The sequence below is a fragment of the Aythya fuligula genome, chromosome 25, assembly GCF_009819795.1.
Source record: "Aythya fuligula isolate bAytFul2 chromosome 25, bAytFul2.pri, whole genome shotgun sequence".
Classification (NCBI taxonomy): domain Eukaryota; kingdom Metazoa; phylum Chordata; class Aves; order Anseriformes; family Anatidae; genus Aythya; species Aythya fuligula.
The window spans coordinates 469,185-484,962 of NC_045583.1; the positions used below are offsets into that span (position 1 = coordinate 469,185).

At 51.6% G+C, this 15,778-nt stretch overlaps 1 protein-coding gene across 1 annotated transcript; it reads right to left on the minus strand.

Annotated features, from left to right (window-relative positions):
• Window positions 1–2,650: 2,650 nt before the first annotated feature.
• On the minus strand, window positions 2,651–15,271 carry SLC26A9 (solute carrier family 26 member 9). Its single transcript, XM_032203291.1, has 20 exons — window positions 15,147–15,271; window positions 14,023–14,162; window positions 13,607–13,717; window positions 13,202–13,371; window positions 12,678–12,842; window positions 11,955–12,107; window positions 11,469–11,551; window positions 11,051–11,198; window positions 10,211–10,324; window positions 9,741–9,818; window positions 9,353–9,448; window positions 7,277–7,383; window positions 6,529–6,598; window positions 6,197–6,289; window positions 5,638–5,754; window positions 4,652–4,969; window positions 4,369–4,423; window positions 3,847–3,992; window positions 2,984–3,061; window positions 2,651–2,698 (listed from the first exon to the last, which is right to left on the minus strand). Exons 1-20 carry the CDS (start codon window positions 15,269–15,271, stop codon window positions 2,651–2,653), a joined length of 2,415 nt encoding a protein of 804 aa, XP_032059182.1.
• Window positions 15,272–15,778: the final 507 nt, after the last annotated feature.

The following is a 15,778-nucleotide window of genomic DNA, read 5'->3' on the forward strand; positions in this document are numbered from 1 at the left end:
GCTTGCAAGCCATCTCTCTTGACATTCCACCCATTATGCTTGCAGGAACTTCAGAAAATACAATCTGTTTTTATACGTGGTCTGTTGCTCCGAGGCTTCCTGGGTTAGGTCTGGCAGGCCCTGAGAAATCAGTTTCCTATTACTAACCCTGAATGAGGAATGGGAAATTGGAATTTTTCCTCATTTAAAGCAATGCTACCTCAGAGATACAGACACATTGATTACTTACTTACTGTAGAATAACTTCTTCCATTGCATCAATTTCTTTGTTGCCTTTTTTAAATGAGCAGATAAAAGAAGCGCTCAGGCAGTAGCAAAAAGACCATAAGTAGTCACCCTCAGAGATAGTTTAAGATAATTCAGCCCTTAATTTTAATCTTGTACAACAAAACACAGTTCTGGAAGAACCACTGCTGTCTCAGATCAAAATAAGTACTATTAGCAGGCGGGTTTTTCTTTTGGGAAACTAACTTTCTTTGGTTTTATTACTCTCCTGCACCACATAATCAGAAACTGAGGTAGAGAAATGGTGACTTAGTTAATGAGGTGTTACATAAAACCAAACTGGCAGGGTTCTGATGCTGTTACCTGTAATGGTTGTCTAGCTATGATGGTTCATGAAGCTCTATTTTCCTTAAAAATGGGACATTTGGGAGCTGTAGGGAAGCTCCACTTTCTGTCCCCAGAAAGCTTTCCAGCAATGTGTTAATGAATCATCTCAATAATGTATATGTACTTCAAAATTGTACATTAAAGCTTGTTAAATTTTTTAATATCTTTGAGTAATAAAATAGAAATAACCTTTAAAAATATAATTTACTTTCATTATTAAGGCCACTCTTTATTTTTTTTGCATTCATGGAAATATAACAGACTGACCAGTTTTACTTCCGTTACTGTTCAGTTTTGCTTGTTGACTCTTGTATTTTATCCCAGTGCTGGAAATATTTTGTAGGAGGATTTGAAATTCAAACAGAAGAAGTTGCTTTCATTGCAATTGAAGACATAGCAGTCTGTGTCTTTGTCTTAAATTTTTCATAACCTTGTTTTCATAAAAGCCGAATTTGAGGTTGAAATGCACTGAGGAAGGGTTCCTTTAACCCTTGGCTTCTGCTTATTTTTTTTTCAGGCTTTATATTGTTATCTTATCATTACTGTCACAACATTAGCACTGGGTAAGAAAGGAAGCCATCAGGAAGGGGAATTAAAATAGCACTTGCTATTAGCATCACTCAAACATAAAAGAATGCCAGAAATGATTAAGATCTCATCTGTCTGTCTCTGGGTTAGTGAGTCAGGCTTGTGTGCCTGAGAGGTAGATGGTCCTGGTAACATCAGTCTGTGGTGAATTTTAATGAAAATTGTCAAACATGCAGTAGAGAATTGTTGTGGACATATCACATGTGAAAAAGCATTTTCTCTTGCTGCCCGAGTGACCATTTAAGAGCTTGTCATCAGAAGCCCTCTGTAGCACAGGGTGTCACTTGGGCTGTTTGCTAGATGCAGGCATAAAAAGCACTGACATTTCAGTTCTACTGCTCTGGATCTAGGACTTCATGAGCAGTGTGCAGAAGGGGCATCCTCCCTGTCCCTGGATTTTCTGCTTGTGATCAAAGTGATTTGGGAAAAAGCGTATCTCCTGAAACACTCATCCATGTGCTGGACTGAATCATTTAGTTACTTCAGTCTACAAAGAAAAAAGGCTGTACACCCCTGGCATTAATGCTTTTATGACATTCACAGTCTAAGAACCATATGTGAAGCCCTGCTCAGTCAGCAGAAAGATGCTTAAAACACTTCAGAGGGGGTTTGAACTGGGCCCTGTTTTTTTTCTGAACATGCACCCAACCTACCAGGCAGGCAGGCACACATTGAACACAGGAGCAAGGAATTCTTACATCCGATTACAAACTATTCCTATTATTAAGAAAAAATGTAATCCAGAAAGTAGCCCAACGGAGATAATATACTAAGGTCTTCAGGGTGTGAGAGGTACAGCAGTGGTTTGGGGCAGTGGTTCTGGGTCTCTGGGTTGCACAGGGAGCAGAGCAGGAGCATCGCAGGGGCACAGGGAAGGTTAGAGGGGGTGCTACCAAAGCTCAGGGGAACACAAAGGTTTGCACCCACAGTGAGGACACCCCAATGACCAGTGCACATTTAAAAACAACATTACCTGACAAATCTGCACCTTGCAAGAGTTGCTTTTGCTCACGATTCAGAACGGTGAAAGGCTCTTAAACATTGCTTAATTTCACTTCATCAGGGAAAACAAGGAGGAAGGCAAAGAAAGAGGGGGGATGCCCAAATTATGTAATGCCTTTGTGGGCCAAAGAGTGTGGTTGTGTGAGAAAGGAGAGCACTTGGCAAAACCAACTGATCATCCCATTATCAAGGCACCTGCCATCAAGTGAACTCGCTTCTCTTCCGCGATCAGGGGACGGCGTTTCCTGAGTTCCTGCTTCTGAAGTGTCCCGTTGCCTGCTCCGCCTCTCTGAGCACCAGCGGCAGAGCAGGAGGGAGGAATTTACCAGTTCAAGAGGTGTGATGGCCTCTCGCTTTGCAAGCTTATTGTATCCCCGGGTGGGAGCTCAGCTCTTCATGAAGGGGTGGGAGCGAGGAGGCTGTCCGGGAGGGTTTGCGGCACTCAGGCTCACAGCGCTGTCTGGGTCTCTGAGCGGAACATGCTTCCAAACATCTCCTATAGGGCACACAAGGCATGCTGTGTTAGGGCTGGTGCCACGGCAGGGCATGAACCCAGCAGGTGATTCAGTCACACAGAGAAACGCCCGCAGGAGCTCCTGCCCTTCCCTGACCTCAGGGATTTTCAATTATTTTTGAAGCTCGTTTTTCAAAGAATTACTGTTGCCAGCAATTTGCCTGGCAGTGGTGCATGGGATTTCCCATCTGATCTATCCCAGCCACCACTTCTGGCTTCCACCTGATGTCCACAGCAGAAGAAGGGACCCCTGGCGCTGGGACTAACCTCCTCCAAGTTCCTGAACTCTGAGCTGCTTTCATCCACAGACTCGTCATAGATGGAGAGCTCCGTCTGGTTCGGCCTCTGTGCAGGAAACAGTCAAATTCTCAAATTAGCAGAGTGCAGGGACAAAAGATATGGAAGAAATGACTAAGCCAGGCTTAGAACCACCACATGTGCCCAGAGGGAAATGCCCAGGCAGAAGGGGCACAGGGAGAATCCCGTTTCTGCTCCTTATCTCCTCTGACTGAGCTGGTGCTTACCTATCACTCCGCAGAGATATGGGATACCTTAACTTACTCTGACGAGATAACCGACTAACACTGCCCTGGTTCCAGCTCCAGTTATCGTGCAATAAACTAATCCATGTTTGGGGAAACAACCTGTCTGACCCTGTGTTGTCAGCATGTGCTACATTCCTTGGCCTTTTCTCCTCCCTCCGCGGGAAGCACTCCTGGATGCTGGGGCTGTTCAAGGTGCACGTTCTTTGCCTCCATTTCTGAAGGCCACATTCTGCCCTTGGTGGAACTGCATGCTCCAGCCAATGCCAAACAGAGGGCATAGACCTGGCACTGCTCTTTTGGCTTCTGCAGGCTGGGACAATGTTTATCTCCCAGCTTGGGCTTTGCAGAAAACATTTACACTTCCAAGTTTCCATTGAAAGCAACTCAGTCAGCAGGGACTTGGCTCATTTGTGAGAATTAGGATATTAAACATGTTGTTGGATTTAAACCTTCGCCACCTGAGATAAACAAGAAACTTTACTATGTGCAATAACGTGTTGTTCTTCCTTTGTGCTGGTGTGGTGTATGGACCTGATAGTACAGCGCTGTGAGATAGAGAAGGAGCAAACCAGGAGCAAATGTTACCTCTTCTAAGATGGGCGGGTGGACGACTTCTTTGATATTTGCCAGTGCAAACAAAACAGCGTCATGGATAGTCAAGAAGATGTGTTTTTGGTCCAGGCCTCCTTCTTCAAAGACTCCACCTGTGCTAATGTCGTTGTACACCTGAGCTGAAGAAGGAAGGGTACATGAACCAGGATGAAACCAAAGAAGGAAGCCTTTGAAAAAGAATGTGGCAGATGGTGGTCCTCTGAGCTAAAGCAATGCCAGGATGCATAGGGAAGAAAGGTTTGCAGCAGAAATTATTCCATTTCTAGTCTTCTTCTATATACCAAATATGGACATTTTGCTATTGTATCACTTCCCGAATGAAAGAACCTATTTCACAGAGAGAGCAGTGTTTCTTCTTGCTTCCTTCTGTTCTTTCACCTGTTCTTGTTTGGTCCAACAAGGGGATGACAGCTAGTACAGTTTACGTAAGGATAAAAAAGAAAAGACCAAAATGGGGGAAGGTCACATGGAAATTTGCTCTTCATGGATTCTTACCATGCACGTTGGCCAAAAACACTTTAATCCCAATCTTCTGGTAACTGGAACACAGCTAGAAGAGACGGGAGGGGAGAGAGAGTATTAATAACACTGCTGCTCCAGCTTTGCGTTTATACATGAAGTCTTATCCAAGGCTTTACACGTGTCCTGGGAATGCTGAAGGAGAAACTCACACAAACCTTCTATTGAGGAGGGTAAACACCTTTATCTGCACTGCACAAGGGAGTGGAAGGTACCTGGGTGGTAAGCAGCTTGTCTGCGTTCGCAGCAGAGGACTAACCTTGCCCAGGGCTTTTGTGCCCATGAGGTCAACAAAGCACACTCCGCTCATGTCCAGGATGATGGTGTGGAAGCTGACATAGGGCGGTGCCGTGGCCATAGGGTCAACATCTGCTGTGGGCATGATGCTGAAGGTGCTTCCTTGCAGGCTGGTGGTGCTGCCCAGCTCCCCGGAGCTGTGCACCTGCCCGGCGCCGTTGGCAGGCGGGCGGAACGTGACGTAAGAGATGCTGGCACCGTTAGCAGTCGTCTGGTTGTTGTTGGTATCTGTTGGAGAGGTGCTTTCAAAGTCTTTCTGGAGCTCTTGCAAAGACAAGGTCTAGAGGAAGGCAGAGGAACATGGGCAGGGTAGAATTGCTGCTGTTTGTGAACCAGTGCTGCAATAAATGCTTTTTCTTATACCCAAATACATGCGGGACCTCTGCAGACACTGAGCACAGCTATCAGCACAGCTATCAGCACAGGCCAAGATCCAGACGCTGAATTCACCTTAAGCATTCAGCGGCGTGAAGTGTTTTAACCTGGGCTAACTCCAGCCTGGTGCTGAACTCAGTGTCCCTTGGGAGTGCAGGTTAATTTGAAATGATTCCTGTTCACAAGCGTCGAGATTGCTCAGCAGTGCAAACCCATGAAGCTGGGATGACTGGGAAATGTGTTCCACAAGGGAAGGGTTCTGAAGCTGGCATAGGTGTACCCTTAGAGAAACAGGTACATCCTTAGACAAACAGGGCAAGCCCGGTTTCCAGTAAATTGTTCACCCTGTTCCCATTCTAGCTATCTCTACAGCCTTCCCACTCCCAGCCATTTCCAATTCTCCTGCACCTTCAGGTTTGGGTGTTGGGAGGAATGGAGCTGTGGGTGGGAAGGGAAGGATGCAGGCAGTAGTAAATGTGATGAGGAAGAGAGTGCAAACCCTGTGTCGAGAGGAGCTATTTGATGTGGAGCTGGAGAGCTTGTTCAGCAACATGGAGACCCAGGCGGAGTTACCTTGTTCTGCCTCAGTAAGAATTTCGGCAGCTTTGTTGGTGGTTGCGCTGTCCCCTTCTCCTGCCGCTTCACATATTTCTTCCTGGCTAAGTACACTTTACCCGGATCCACCCCAGTCTGTGGAAAAAAAAAGAGGGTTTTCTCTGAAAAAGCCTGCTCAGCCCCAGAGGCAGGGAGTCTTCCCCGCGCTGTCCCAGCCCGCGGCACGTGGTGCAGTTTGGCAGCAGCTCTACACCGGCACGAGGTGATCATGGTGGCAACCACACAGCCACAGCCCCAGTGGCACAGGGTGCCAGCACGTGCAGGGAGAGGACACGTGCAGCAAGGAGACTCTGCTTTGGCAGAGCTCAGAGGAGGAGACTTGCCAAAATTCAGGCATGGCTTCTAAAATGAAATCCAAAATCAGAAAATCAGAGAGACGAGAGCGGAAGAATAGAGCATGGATGCGACGATCTTTCATGATGATCCTCTGCTTAATTATCTCAGCCTGGCATGGCAGAAGAGAGCAAGGGCTGTTTGGGATAGGCTGCAAGCAAAAATCTTTCAGGGCATTACTCACCTTGGCTATGATCTTCTCCCGGAATATCTCTGAGTTGGCAAAATACAGTGGCGAGCAGTAGGTCACGATCTTAATCCCGTTAAGCTCATGTACCTGCAACAGAGACAGGAACTCAAACCCGGTCCGGTGGGGCATGCATGGGGTGCTGGGTGCCTGGGGGTTTGTGCATCAGGTAACTGGGAGGGTGAGCTGGGGAGCAGCTCGCCTGCAGCCCCAAAACCAGCAGCAAACAGCCTTGCGAAGGCAAAAACTTGGACATGGGCTTCCTGACTGTGCTGGTATCAGAGGCAAAGAAACACATTTCCTCTGAGGGTATTTTAGTTTCTGCTTACCTTGTTATAGGCTTTTGGGTTCTTGTAGATGTCCGTGGAGGTTACTTGGCCCAGGGCAGAACCGTTCCGGCTGGGAGAAAAATCCGACCAGAATTAGAGTGGAAGTTGCAGAGGAAAAAAACTGCCCCCAGTTCATAAACCCCACCAGGATCTGAAACTTTGCCTTATGAAAGCACTCAGCTTTCAGCCCTGTGGAGGCCAAGTGGATGCTGGCAGAACAGAGCCAGCCCCTGGGACAGCCTCATTCCCCAGGTGAAGCTCCTGGCACGGGGCTGCAGGGCTTTCAAATGGGTCCCGGGGCTGGCTGCAAGCCTTGCTTTGGGTCCACCCCGGGGCTGGCTGGCTGCACTTGAGATCCCAGTCTGGGAGGTGTTAATAAAGGAATTCCATCTATTAAAACAGTGTGGCTCTGCACATATACGGGGCTCTTTCTTCTTACAGGCAGGATTTTCTGCTGAGAACTATGCAGGCAGCTTTTCTTGTTGAGGTAAATGCCGCCCGACACCCCCCTGCCTTGGGATGTGCACATCGTTACCCGTGCGCAGGAGTGGGAATGCAGGCAGTAAATTAGCGCCTGCCATTCCTGTTTGCACATTCCAGGGGCAGGGAGGACACCTGCACTCCCCCAGGCTCCTGCTGCACGTTCCTTCAAAACCCGGGCCAGAGGTCGCTTATAAAAATAACCCGTCGCTTGTTCTGTATCTAGGAGATGTTCCTTCTCTTTAGGTCTTTGGAGGGCAATACTCACAACTGGGTATGGAAAACCACAACCAACACGGAAAATCCAACGCCCACAGCGACTCCGTAGGGCAGGCTCAGGAAGAAGGCGGACAGGAAGCTCACCAGCCAGACCAGCTGCAGAAAGAGAAGGGCATGGCAAGTCCTGCTGGGCCAGGGGCTGCAGCACAGCGCTGGACGGAGAATGGCTCGTGCCATTCAGGACCCAAAGAACTACCCAGCTGAGCTGATCAGAAGAGTGGGGCCCAAATTCTGCAATTATTCTAATTGTGCATCTTACTGCATGCTTCGCTGTGAAGCATCGTTGCTGGGAACCCTGCCAGAAGCCCCAGTTTTTCAGCTGTACTAGCAGCCGGTGCAATTCTTCATAGCTGCGTGACCTCCCGTCACTCACTCGGTTCAAAAAGCACCAAGAAAAGGCTCCTGCAGATCAGACCATCTGCTGCTCAGTAGCTGCTCCCACCCCCAGGAAGGCTCCTGCTGTCAGTCAGAGCGTTTCAGAAGGAATGAGCATCTACGTGAAACCATTGGGGCGCCTGCTATAAACGACCTGAACACAGAGCAGATTTGATGACAAAGTATGACAGAGCATACCAAAACCTGCTCCACCTCTCGGCTCAGAGCTCCGTCATTTGTCATTTTTATCTATTAGCACTTGAGCATCTCCCTCCACGTGAAATTAGTCCTGCCTGAGTGTATAAATATTCCTTCTGAGAATTATTATCAGGGGATTATAAACCCATCCTCAAGATTATTAATAGCTAACTTTGACCTCGGTCAAATCAGGGTAATTTTGATGACTTCAGCATCTTAATATCAGATTAAGGATGATACATATAAATGTGAGTAAGGGCTTCTTTCCATCCACACTTGGCACTGGACTGTGCCTCCGGAGCAGGCCCCATTATTCGTGCTGAAACACAACTTGAGGTAATGGACACCAATCTGCTGACATCACCCAGAAGAGGTGTCCTCAGTTTGGGATGGGAAGGACACTGAATCTAGTTCAAATACCAGGCAGATTAAGGTCAGGGGAATGCAGTTCAGTCCAATGGCATCTGCCCAGTCCCTGCGCTCTCTGCACCTGCAGGCAGCTCATGGTTGCTGCTAGCAAAAACACTGGTAGTGGGTCCTGGGCACACCACGCATCACTGTGCAGCCTTATTGCAAGCGCTGGTGAAGGGCAGCAACTTCCCCTGCCCACACATGGGGTGCGAGGGCTTCTCTGGAGAAGCCTCCCTAGGGCTTTGCCCAGCTGACAAACATCCAGCCTCTCTGCCAGGCATCATTAAAACTTGTGGTGTTTAACTTGCTGAGCACAGTTCCTGGCAGAGGGCTGGACACACAATCCTGCCCCAAAGCATCTTCCCATCAGTGACTTTCCCTCTGCCGAGCCTGCTCTGCTGTAACGGTGCCAGCGGGGCCCTCGCACATCCCTGCTCCAGCCCGGCTGTGGCACCACCTCAGCACCGACCAAATTTCTGCAGCTCGTGCCCCGAGCTAGAGCTAGAGCCTTCACACCACAGCCACACAGCTCGGCCAGCACTGCTAGCCCATCTCTCCCCCGGCAGCTGTTTGAGCAGTGTTTCGGGAAAGCTCTTGATGAGTCAGGTCAGCCCCTTTGGACTCCTGATTCCTCCGATAAGGCAGGGTGTCGGGACCCAGCAGGATATTGGCTCAGTGTCCACACACACCACTCAGCCGTGGGAGCCCTGTTCAAACACTGTCTTTTTATGTCAGACATTTCCAAATTCCGTTCTCACTCCCCCACACCCCCTGCCTGGGTTTATACATCAACCAGTGCCTGGAGTCCTTATCGCAGCGAAGGGCTCTCCTCGCCCTGGAGGGCTATTGTGTGAGTTTTTAAGTCATGACTCCCAGATATTGAGCAGGGCCGGTTTGGCTAGTTCTGGGCAAACAGGCTCCTGCACTTGATTGGCATTTAAACAGAGCAGGTAATAGTTCAGGCCTCCGTGATATGTGCGCCGAGCAGCTCGGCAAGGCGAGGCAGAGCTGGGGGCACCGGCGCGAAGCCCACCTCCCCTGGCTGCCACCAGGGGTTCTCCACCCAGCCCCAGGCACTCACGCAGTCCAGCTTGCTCTTCTTCCACAGGTAGAAGGGGTCGGCCAGCTGCTTGAGGGAGTTCTTCAGGTTCACGGCGATGAGGGCTCCCAGGACGGACTGGGAGGAGAGGGCACAGTGTCAACGCTGCGGCCACCCTGTGTTTCGGAGCAGCTTTCCCAGCCTGGCAGCACCTCCCGCCCTCAGCCCAGTGGCCACAAGGGAATAGGAAAGCTCACAGAGATCATATTTGGAGCATAACGGTTTTGGAGCATAACTGTTTGCTGCAGACAGGACCCCAGCCCACAGCAAACCCCGCTGTTCACAGGTTTGTGTTGTGGTTTTCTAGTTCGCTCGGCAGGTTGGGGATGTGATGCCGTGGCCGCGCTGTTTGCACATTTGTTCGTGTTACCTTTGGAAGGGGTTCAAGGTAGATCCCCAGGGCCAGCATAGTCACCATTACCACCATTGCCACAAAGAAACTTGCCACCTGCAAAAAAAAAAAAAAGAGAGAAACCACATCATTAAATCCTGGGTCCTGCAAACCCCCCTCCTGGTCATTGCTTCAGCCAGCACTGGAGCTGGGCGCTGCAGCACTGGTCGTGAGCAGTGGTTTGCCTCTGAGAAACAGGCTGGGATTTCACAGATCTGAGAAAAAAATAGAAAAATCTGAGAAAACCCATCTGTGACCAATCCAACAAACAACCCAGACAAAACGTGGGGCTTTTGGGGAGAATGTTTTGCATTTGATAACAACGTGAAGCACTCATAGGGAGCTTCTCCAGACCTGCAGCAGCGATGTCAGGCTGGCAGGGTGCACCTCTGCCGGGGTTTGTGTTCAAAGTGGGTCATGCAGGGAAGAGAGGAGGGGGAAGAACCAACCTGTGATTTCCCTCCTGCCCCATCCACAGCGAGGGTGACGGAGAGCGCGCAGCAGATGACGTGGATTTTGAAGAATGATCCAAAGAAGTTACTGCAGCCCAGGGCCAGCATTTCCTGTGGAGATGGGGGAACACGGTGAAGGCGGCCGAGCTGCCAGGCAGGAGAGGATGAACCTGGGCTGGGCTCTGCGTGGCAGAAACTCCCCAGGGCCTCCAGCAGCCCTGCTGGCAGCACTCTGCCCCCGGGGAGAGGACAGGCTCTCTGCGGAGTGTCCCAGACCCGCTCCTTCCAGGAAGAGCTGGGATGGTGCTGCCATGGCAGGGAAACCTGGAAGCACCGTGCCGCATGAACACTTGTCATCTGTTGACACGCTAAGGGCAGGGCTTCGTGGCTGTTCCTGAAAGCTACCGCTGTGCCAGCGATGACAGGAGAGGATTATTTAATGTCCTGCCTGTCGCAGTATCTGGGTGACACACCAGGAATCCAGGTCTTTCTCTGCTCAGAAAGCAGTGCATGTGCCTCGCTGTGCCCCAACATCCTGCAAAAATGCCATCGGGGCCAGCACTTGGGGCTGAAGCCTCAGCTCTGGAGGGAAGGCAGATCAGAGAGCTGAACCTACATCTTCCTACCCTTTGTCAGCCTCTCTCCCTCCTGTTAGGAAATGGATCCGCCACATCCTTTTGGCCCCTGCCTGGCAAGCCGCCACGTGCATGGGAGCAGCACGTAGGTTTTTACGCAGGGTGCATCTGCAAGCTTCCCCCTCGTGCAGGGAGGTCTTCCCTTCACGCCTGAGAGCCAGGGGAACATTCCTCGCCTGCGTCCCTCCAGAGCAAGCATTACCTGGTTGGGGTCCACGTCATAGCCGTGCTTGGCTGCCAGGGTCCTCCCCATGGCCAAGTTGATCACGTAGCCCACGATGGCCAGCGAGAAGGCCGTGCCGATCATGTCCTTCCACTTGCTCACCATGGGCAGGGTTGGGGCTGGGAACCTGCACGCAGAGCAGAGGCGAGAGGCGGTTGGGGCACCAGTGTTGGAGGCAGGGGGTGAGAAGCACACGGGTTCAGGATTGGTGTCTAAACACGTCCAAACCGTATCTGGGGTCAGAGGATGGGGGCATTGTGTAACGGGGCCCAGCAGCGCTGCCTGGCAGTCCTGGAAGGGGACTGTCATACAGCAGGGAGGGGTTTTCCAGGCTGCAGAATGAGGAGGCGGAAATGAAATTATTTGGATGGTGAGTCAGAGGTGCACATGCACTTACCCCATGCTGATCTTCCCAACTACTGGCATGTTGTACTTCTCAGGCATCTGAAAGCTGCCAGAGATTGCAGTCGCAACTATTACCTGGACATACAGAGAATAAACAAGCGGTAAGCAGAAAGAGCATGAACTCTTTTGGAAGCACTACACCTACTCTTCTGGGGCTGACGGTAGAAAATCAGCACCAAATTCAGGCTGGGACAGGAGGGAACGTCCCCAGAAAGGGTTATGTTCCTGATCCCTGGCACCACCAGGATGCTGGTACGGTCTAAGAGGGATGAGCTGGGTGTCGGAGGCATCCTCCACAAAGGTGCCCCAACTTGTGATCCATGTGGGGTCACAGCGTATTGTGTGTGCAGATGCTGTGCAAGGGTGGCTTTGGTGTCCCGGGGTGGCTTTGGTGTCCCAGGGGTGGCTTTGGTGTCCTGGGGCTGGGAGGGTCTGGGAACCCCCCGGAGGTCCGAGGGACAGCTCACGCCTCACTTACGATGATGATCTCCATGGGGATGGGCATCCGGATCTTTTTCATGTACTTGAGGTTGAGCTCCTTGACAACGATCAGGAGCACAGCACTGACCAAGGCATAGACCAGGGAGGCCACGTTGGTTTGGGGCAGGCCTTTACAAATGTCAATGAATGTCTAAAGGGGAGAGAAGAGAAGAAGGTGTCACAGGGAACCTGAGACCCTGGGCAGTGCGATCAGCACAGTGGAGAATGCTCGTTACTGTAATTGCCTGCAAACACCTTGAGATGTCTGGAGGTGAGGGAAGTGCTAGAAGTCCTGCTGCTGGGAGATCAGCAGCCAGCCCTGGCTCTGTGCAGTTTGGTTAAATGCAGCTCTAGCTGCGTGCATGGAGGATGCATCTAGGGAAGATGCAGAAAAGCCCAGGAATGGGAAAACCTACCCACAGAAGTTTCTGTTGCTATCAGTTGTGCAAACCTCTTGTTGTAAAGCAGCATGGTTCATATTCTGCCCAAATCCCAGCCCCACTTCGTTATCTCTGCTTACACCCCACCAGGCAGGAGCTCAGCTATGACTGCAGGTGAGCCGCGGGGGCAGCAGCGCAGTGCAGCCGGGTTCCCCCTCCCTCCACCCTCTCCTCCTCTCCCCAGCCCAGTTTCCCCAGCAGAGGTGGCTGTGGTGCCTGCGGTGTGGTGGTCACGGGGGGAGGAGATGCAGGGAAGGCCCCTGCCCAGAGCACCCACTTACATAGACGATAGCTAAGGGCCCGGTGTAAGATGGGACCGTCAAGCCGAAGACGTACTTGAGCACGGAGATGAGGATCTGCAGTCCTGCTGCTGTCATGAAGCCCCTGATGAAAGACTCTGAGAGGTAGATAGCAACAAAGCCAAACTGCACGAATCCCAGGCACAGCTAGGGTAGGACAGACAAGGAGCTGTTAGAAATGTGCCAGCCCGAAAACGCGAGGTGCAGAGCCTGCAGGGATGGGCTGCACAGGGTGGAGGGGAGGGAGAATTGCTGCAGGACAGGAGGGATGTTGTAGGGATGTTGTCCCTGGCTGCGGTCCTGTCCCAGGGCTGGCCAGCCTTTGGCTGTTCTGCTGGGAGAGCTCACACCGAGACCGCAGCTGGGGCAGGACCCCCCCAGGCATCACCCCTGGTGCAGTGGGGCCACGTCCAGCTCCTGCGCCCACCCCTCGCCTCTGCTCCGGATGAGTCCCTGCGGGTCAGCTTTGGCCAGGGGACAGAGCAGGGGTGGTGCAGAGCCCTTACTTGTATGATGGCTGTCAGGCAGGCTAGCGTGGCAGAGATCTCCAGCCTGGCCGCTTCCAGGGCTGTGGTGTTGACGCCGGTCTCGTTGTGGGTGAAGTACTGGAAGTCTGACTCCGGAGCCAGCTCGTTGCAGACGTTGCCGACGATAATGCTGATGACTGCAAAAGTACCTTCAGCACAACACAGTGAGGTCAGGGCTTTGCTCTGGAGCGTCCTGCCCGGGAAAGCACTCAGACGTGTCAGGCTGTCCAGAGTGAGTTGCCCAGCCCATCACCGCAGCGCAGGAACCGGGGACACCGTGAGCCCCGAGGACCGACCCTGCCCAAACATCTCTATCCCGGCACACACCGAGTGTTCCCATCCCATCTGCTGCCCCGTGCAAGTAATTACTCCACAGCCTCTTACCTGGGACCATCTGATGGATACCGCCAAGGAAGAGGTATGTTAGCAGGGGGAAGAAGGAGGAGTAGAGCCCATTGACGGGAGGCAGGTTGGCCAGCAGCGCGAAAGCCATCCCTGGGGAGGAGAAGGGGAAGGGGTGGGTGAGCCAGGTCTGAGCAGACTGGGGATGCTCACAGCCCCAGAGCTGTGCATCAGCTCCAGGAAGGTGCTGTGGCCAGCACAGGCACTGCTTTCCAGGCAGAGCATGGGACAGAGAGGGCAAGGGAGGCCTCCACAGAGATATGTAGGGACCATCAGGAGGCTGAGCTTGGGTTTGTACGTGCCAGCCATAAAGTAGGTAACCCCCACAAACTGGGTGTCCATTCCCGTCTGCAATGTTCTGTCCTCTCCTGGAGACCCAGAAAGTTGTTGCTCCTCACCTTGTGGCACTTGAATCGTCCCTGCACTGAGCCCACCGAGGACATCAGGCAAAACGTAGTCCTTAATTTTATACTTGGGAAGCCATGTGAGTATTGGGAAAAGGCTGAAGAGGAAGAGCTTCAATCTGGAAGCTGAACACCTAGAGGAGACAAACAAAAATATGCAAAGTCAAGAAAAGCAAGCAATCGGGGAAATGAGCAAGGAAGGAAGGAGGCAAGGAAAGATCTTCCTGGGAATGTCTCAACATTTCTCCCACACCAAAGCCCGAGCCCCGTGTTTGAGGCACAGCCTTTCCCTGTAAGTGCAAGGCTCTTCCAGCTAATTGCTGCCCGTGCCATGCAGGATTACTGTGGGGCCACTCCTGACTCACTGGGAAGTCCCTGGTGCTGCCACAGCTCTGAAGGATTTGGCTGCCCAGTTTCTGGAGGCTTTGTTTCCAGCACAAAGGGCTAGGGGAGCTGTGAGCTGAACCGCAGCTCAGAGATTCCCAGGGTGAAAAAGGTGAAAATTTTGCAGGTGCTTGGTCAAAAAAAAACAAGTGTGTCTGAGGAAGAAGATTGTTTCTGAGCATGCAGCTTCTCACATCCCTGCCTGCCGACCTGCAGCTCTCCCCTTCCCTGTTCCGCTGCCTTTGCTTTCCAGGGAGTGGAGCTACATTTCCAGGACAGCTATCAGCAGGATTATTCATCTTTCTTTAAGGAAAGCTGGTACTATTTTTAATCAGAAAGCTGATAAAAGGAAATCCCAGCTGAAAAGATTCAAGCAATAGTCCACACGCCCATATCTACATCGCAATTTATACTTTTTGTTGTTGTTGTTGTTGTTGTTATAAATAAAATTTGGAGGACAGAAGCACAGATCCCAAATGCACGCAGTGCAAAGCGTTCCGCTTGTTTGCTTTATAGCGTAACAGCTGGGGCAGTGAAAAGAGCAACCAGTTTCACTTGCTGCGGCACGATTTGCATTTCCCCGGTGTCTTTCATACATCAAAGCCCTGCAGACCATGGAGAAGGTTTCCCAGGATAAAAATGGGAACTATGTCCCCAGGTCCAAATTATGTCCCATTTCCAGACCCAATCTGGTTTAGCTTTGCCCCAGGAGCAGCTACAGGATTCTGCATTACCTGAAAAGGTTTCTCAACTTCTCCCCAATGGGGTAACTTCTGCTTTTCTTCTCGAACTCTTCATCAAAGAGGCTGACGGAATATGCAGGACGTTCGATGACATAGCGGGGTCTGGCGTGGCTCATCTCTGGATCATTTAAATTTTTTTCCCAGAAAAAAAAAAAAAAAAAGAAAAAAGCAAAGCCAAGAATGTGAGTGGAGCTGGCCCCACCTGCAGTATAACAGACCGGACACCTCCAGCGTCTGGGAGCCCTCCCCGAACATCTCCACCCTAAATAGTTTCCCCGTGGCGCAGAGGCAGGCCCTGGGAGTGGCTTCCCAGCACTGGGGGCTGCTGCTCCCCGGCCCCGCGAGCCCTCACCGGCTGTTTCGGGGTGATGCCAATGAGCGATGCCGCGTGGAGGGGACTGCAGTGCCCTGGATTGTCTGGCAGATGAGCATGGGTGTTAATCCCAGCCCTGCCAGTGCCTGCCTTTTTGCCTCGGGCAGGGCACTTGACCTTTCCTGTGCCTCAGTTTCCCCATCCACCGGCAGGGCTGCCAAGGCTGTGCCACGCGAGTGTGCGCCGGCAGATACTGGCACTGAGATTAAAGGCAGTTTCCTCCCGAGGTGTTCCTGTTTCACTGCCCACT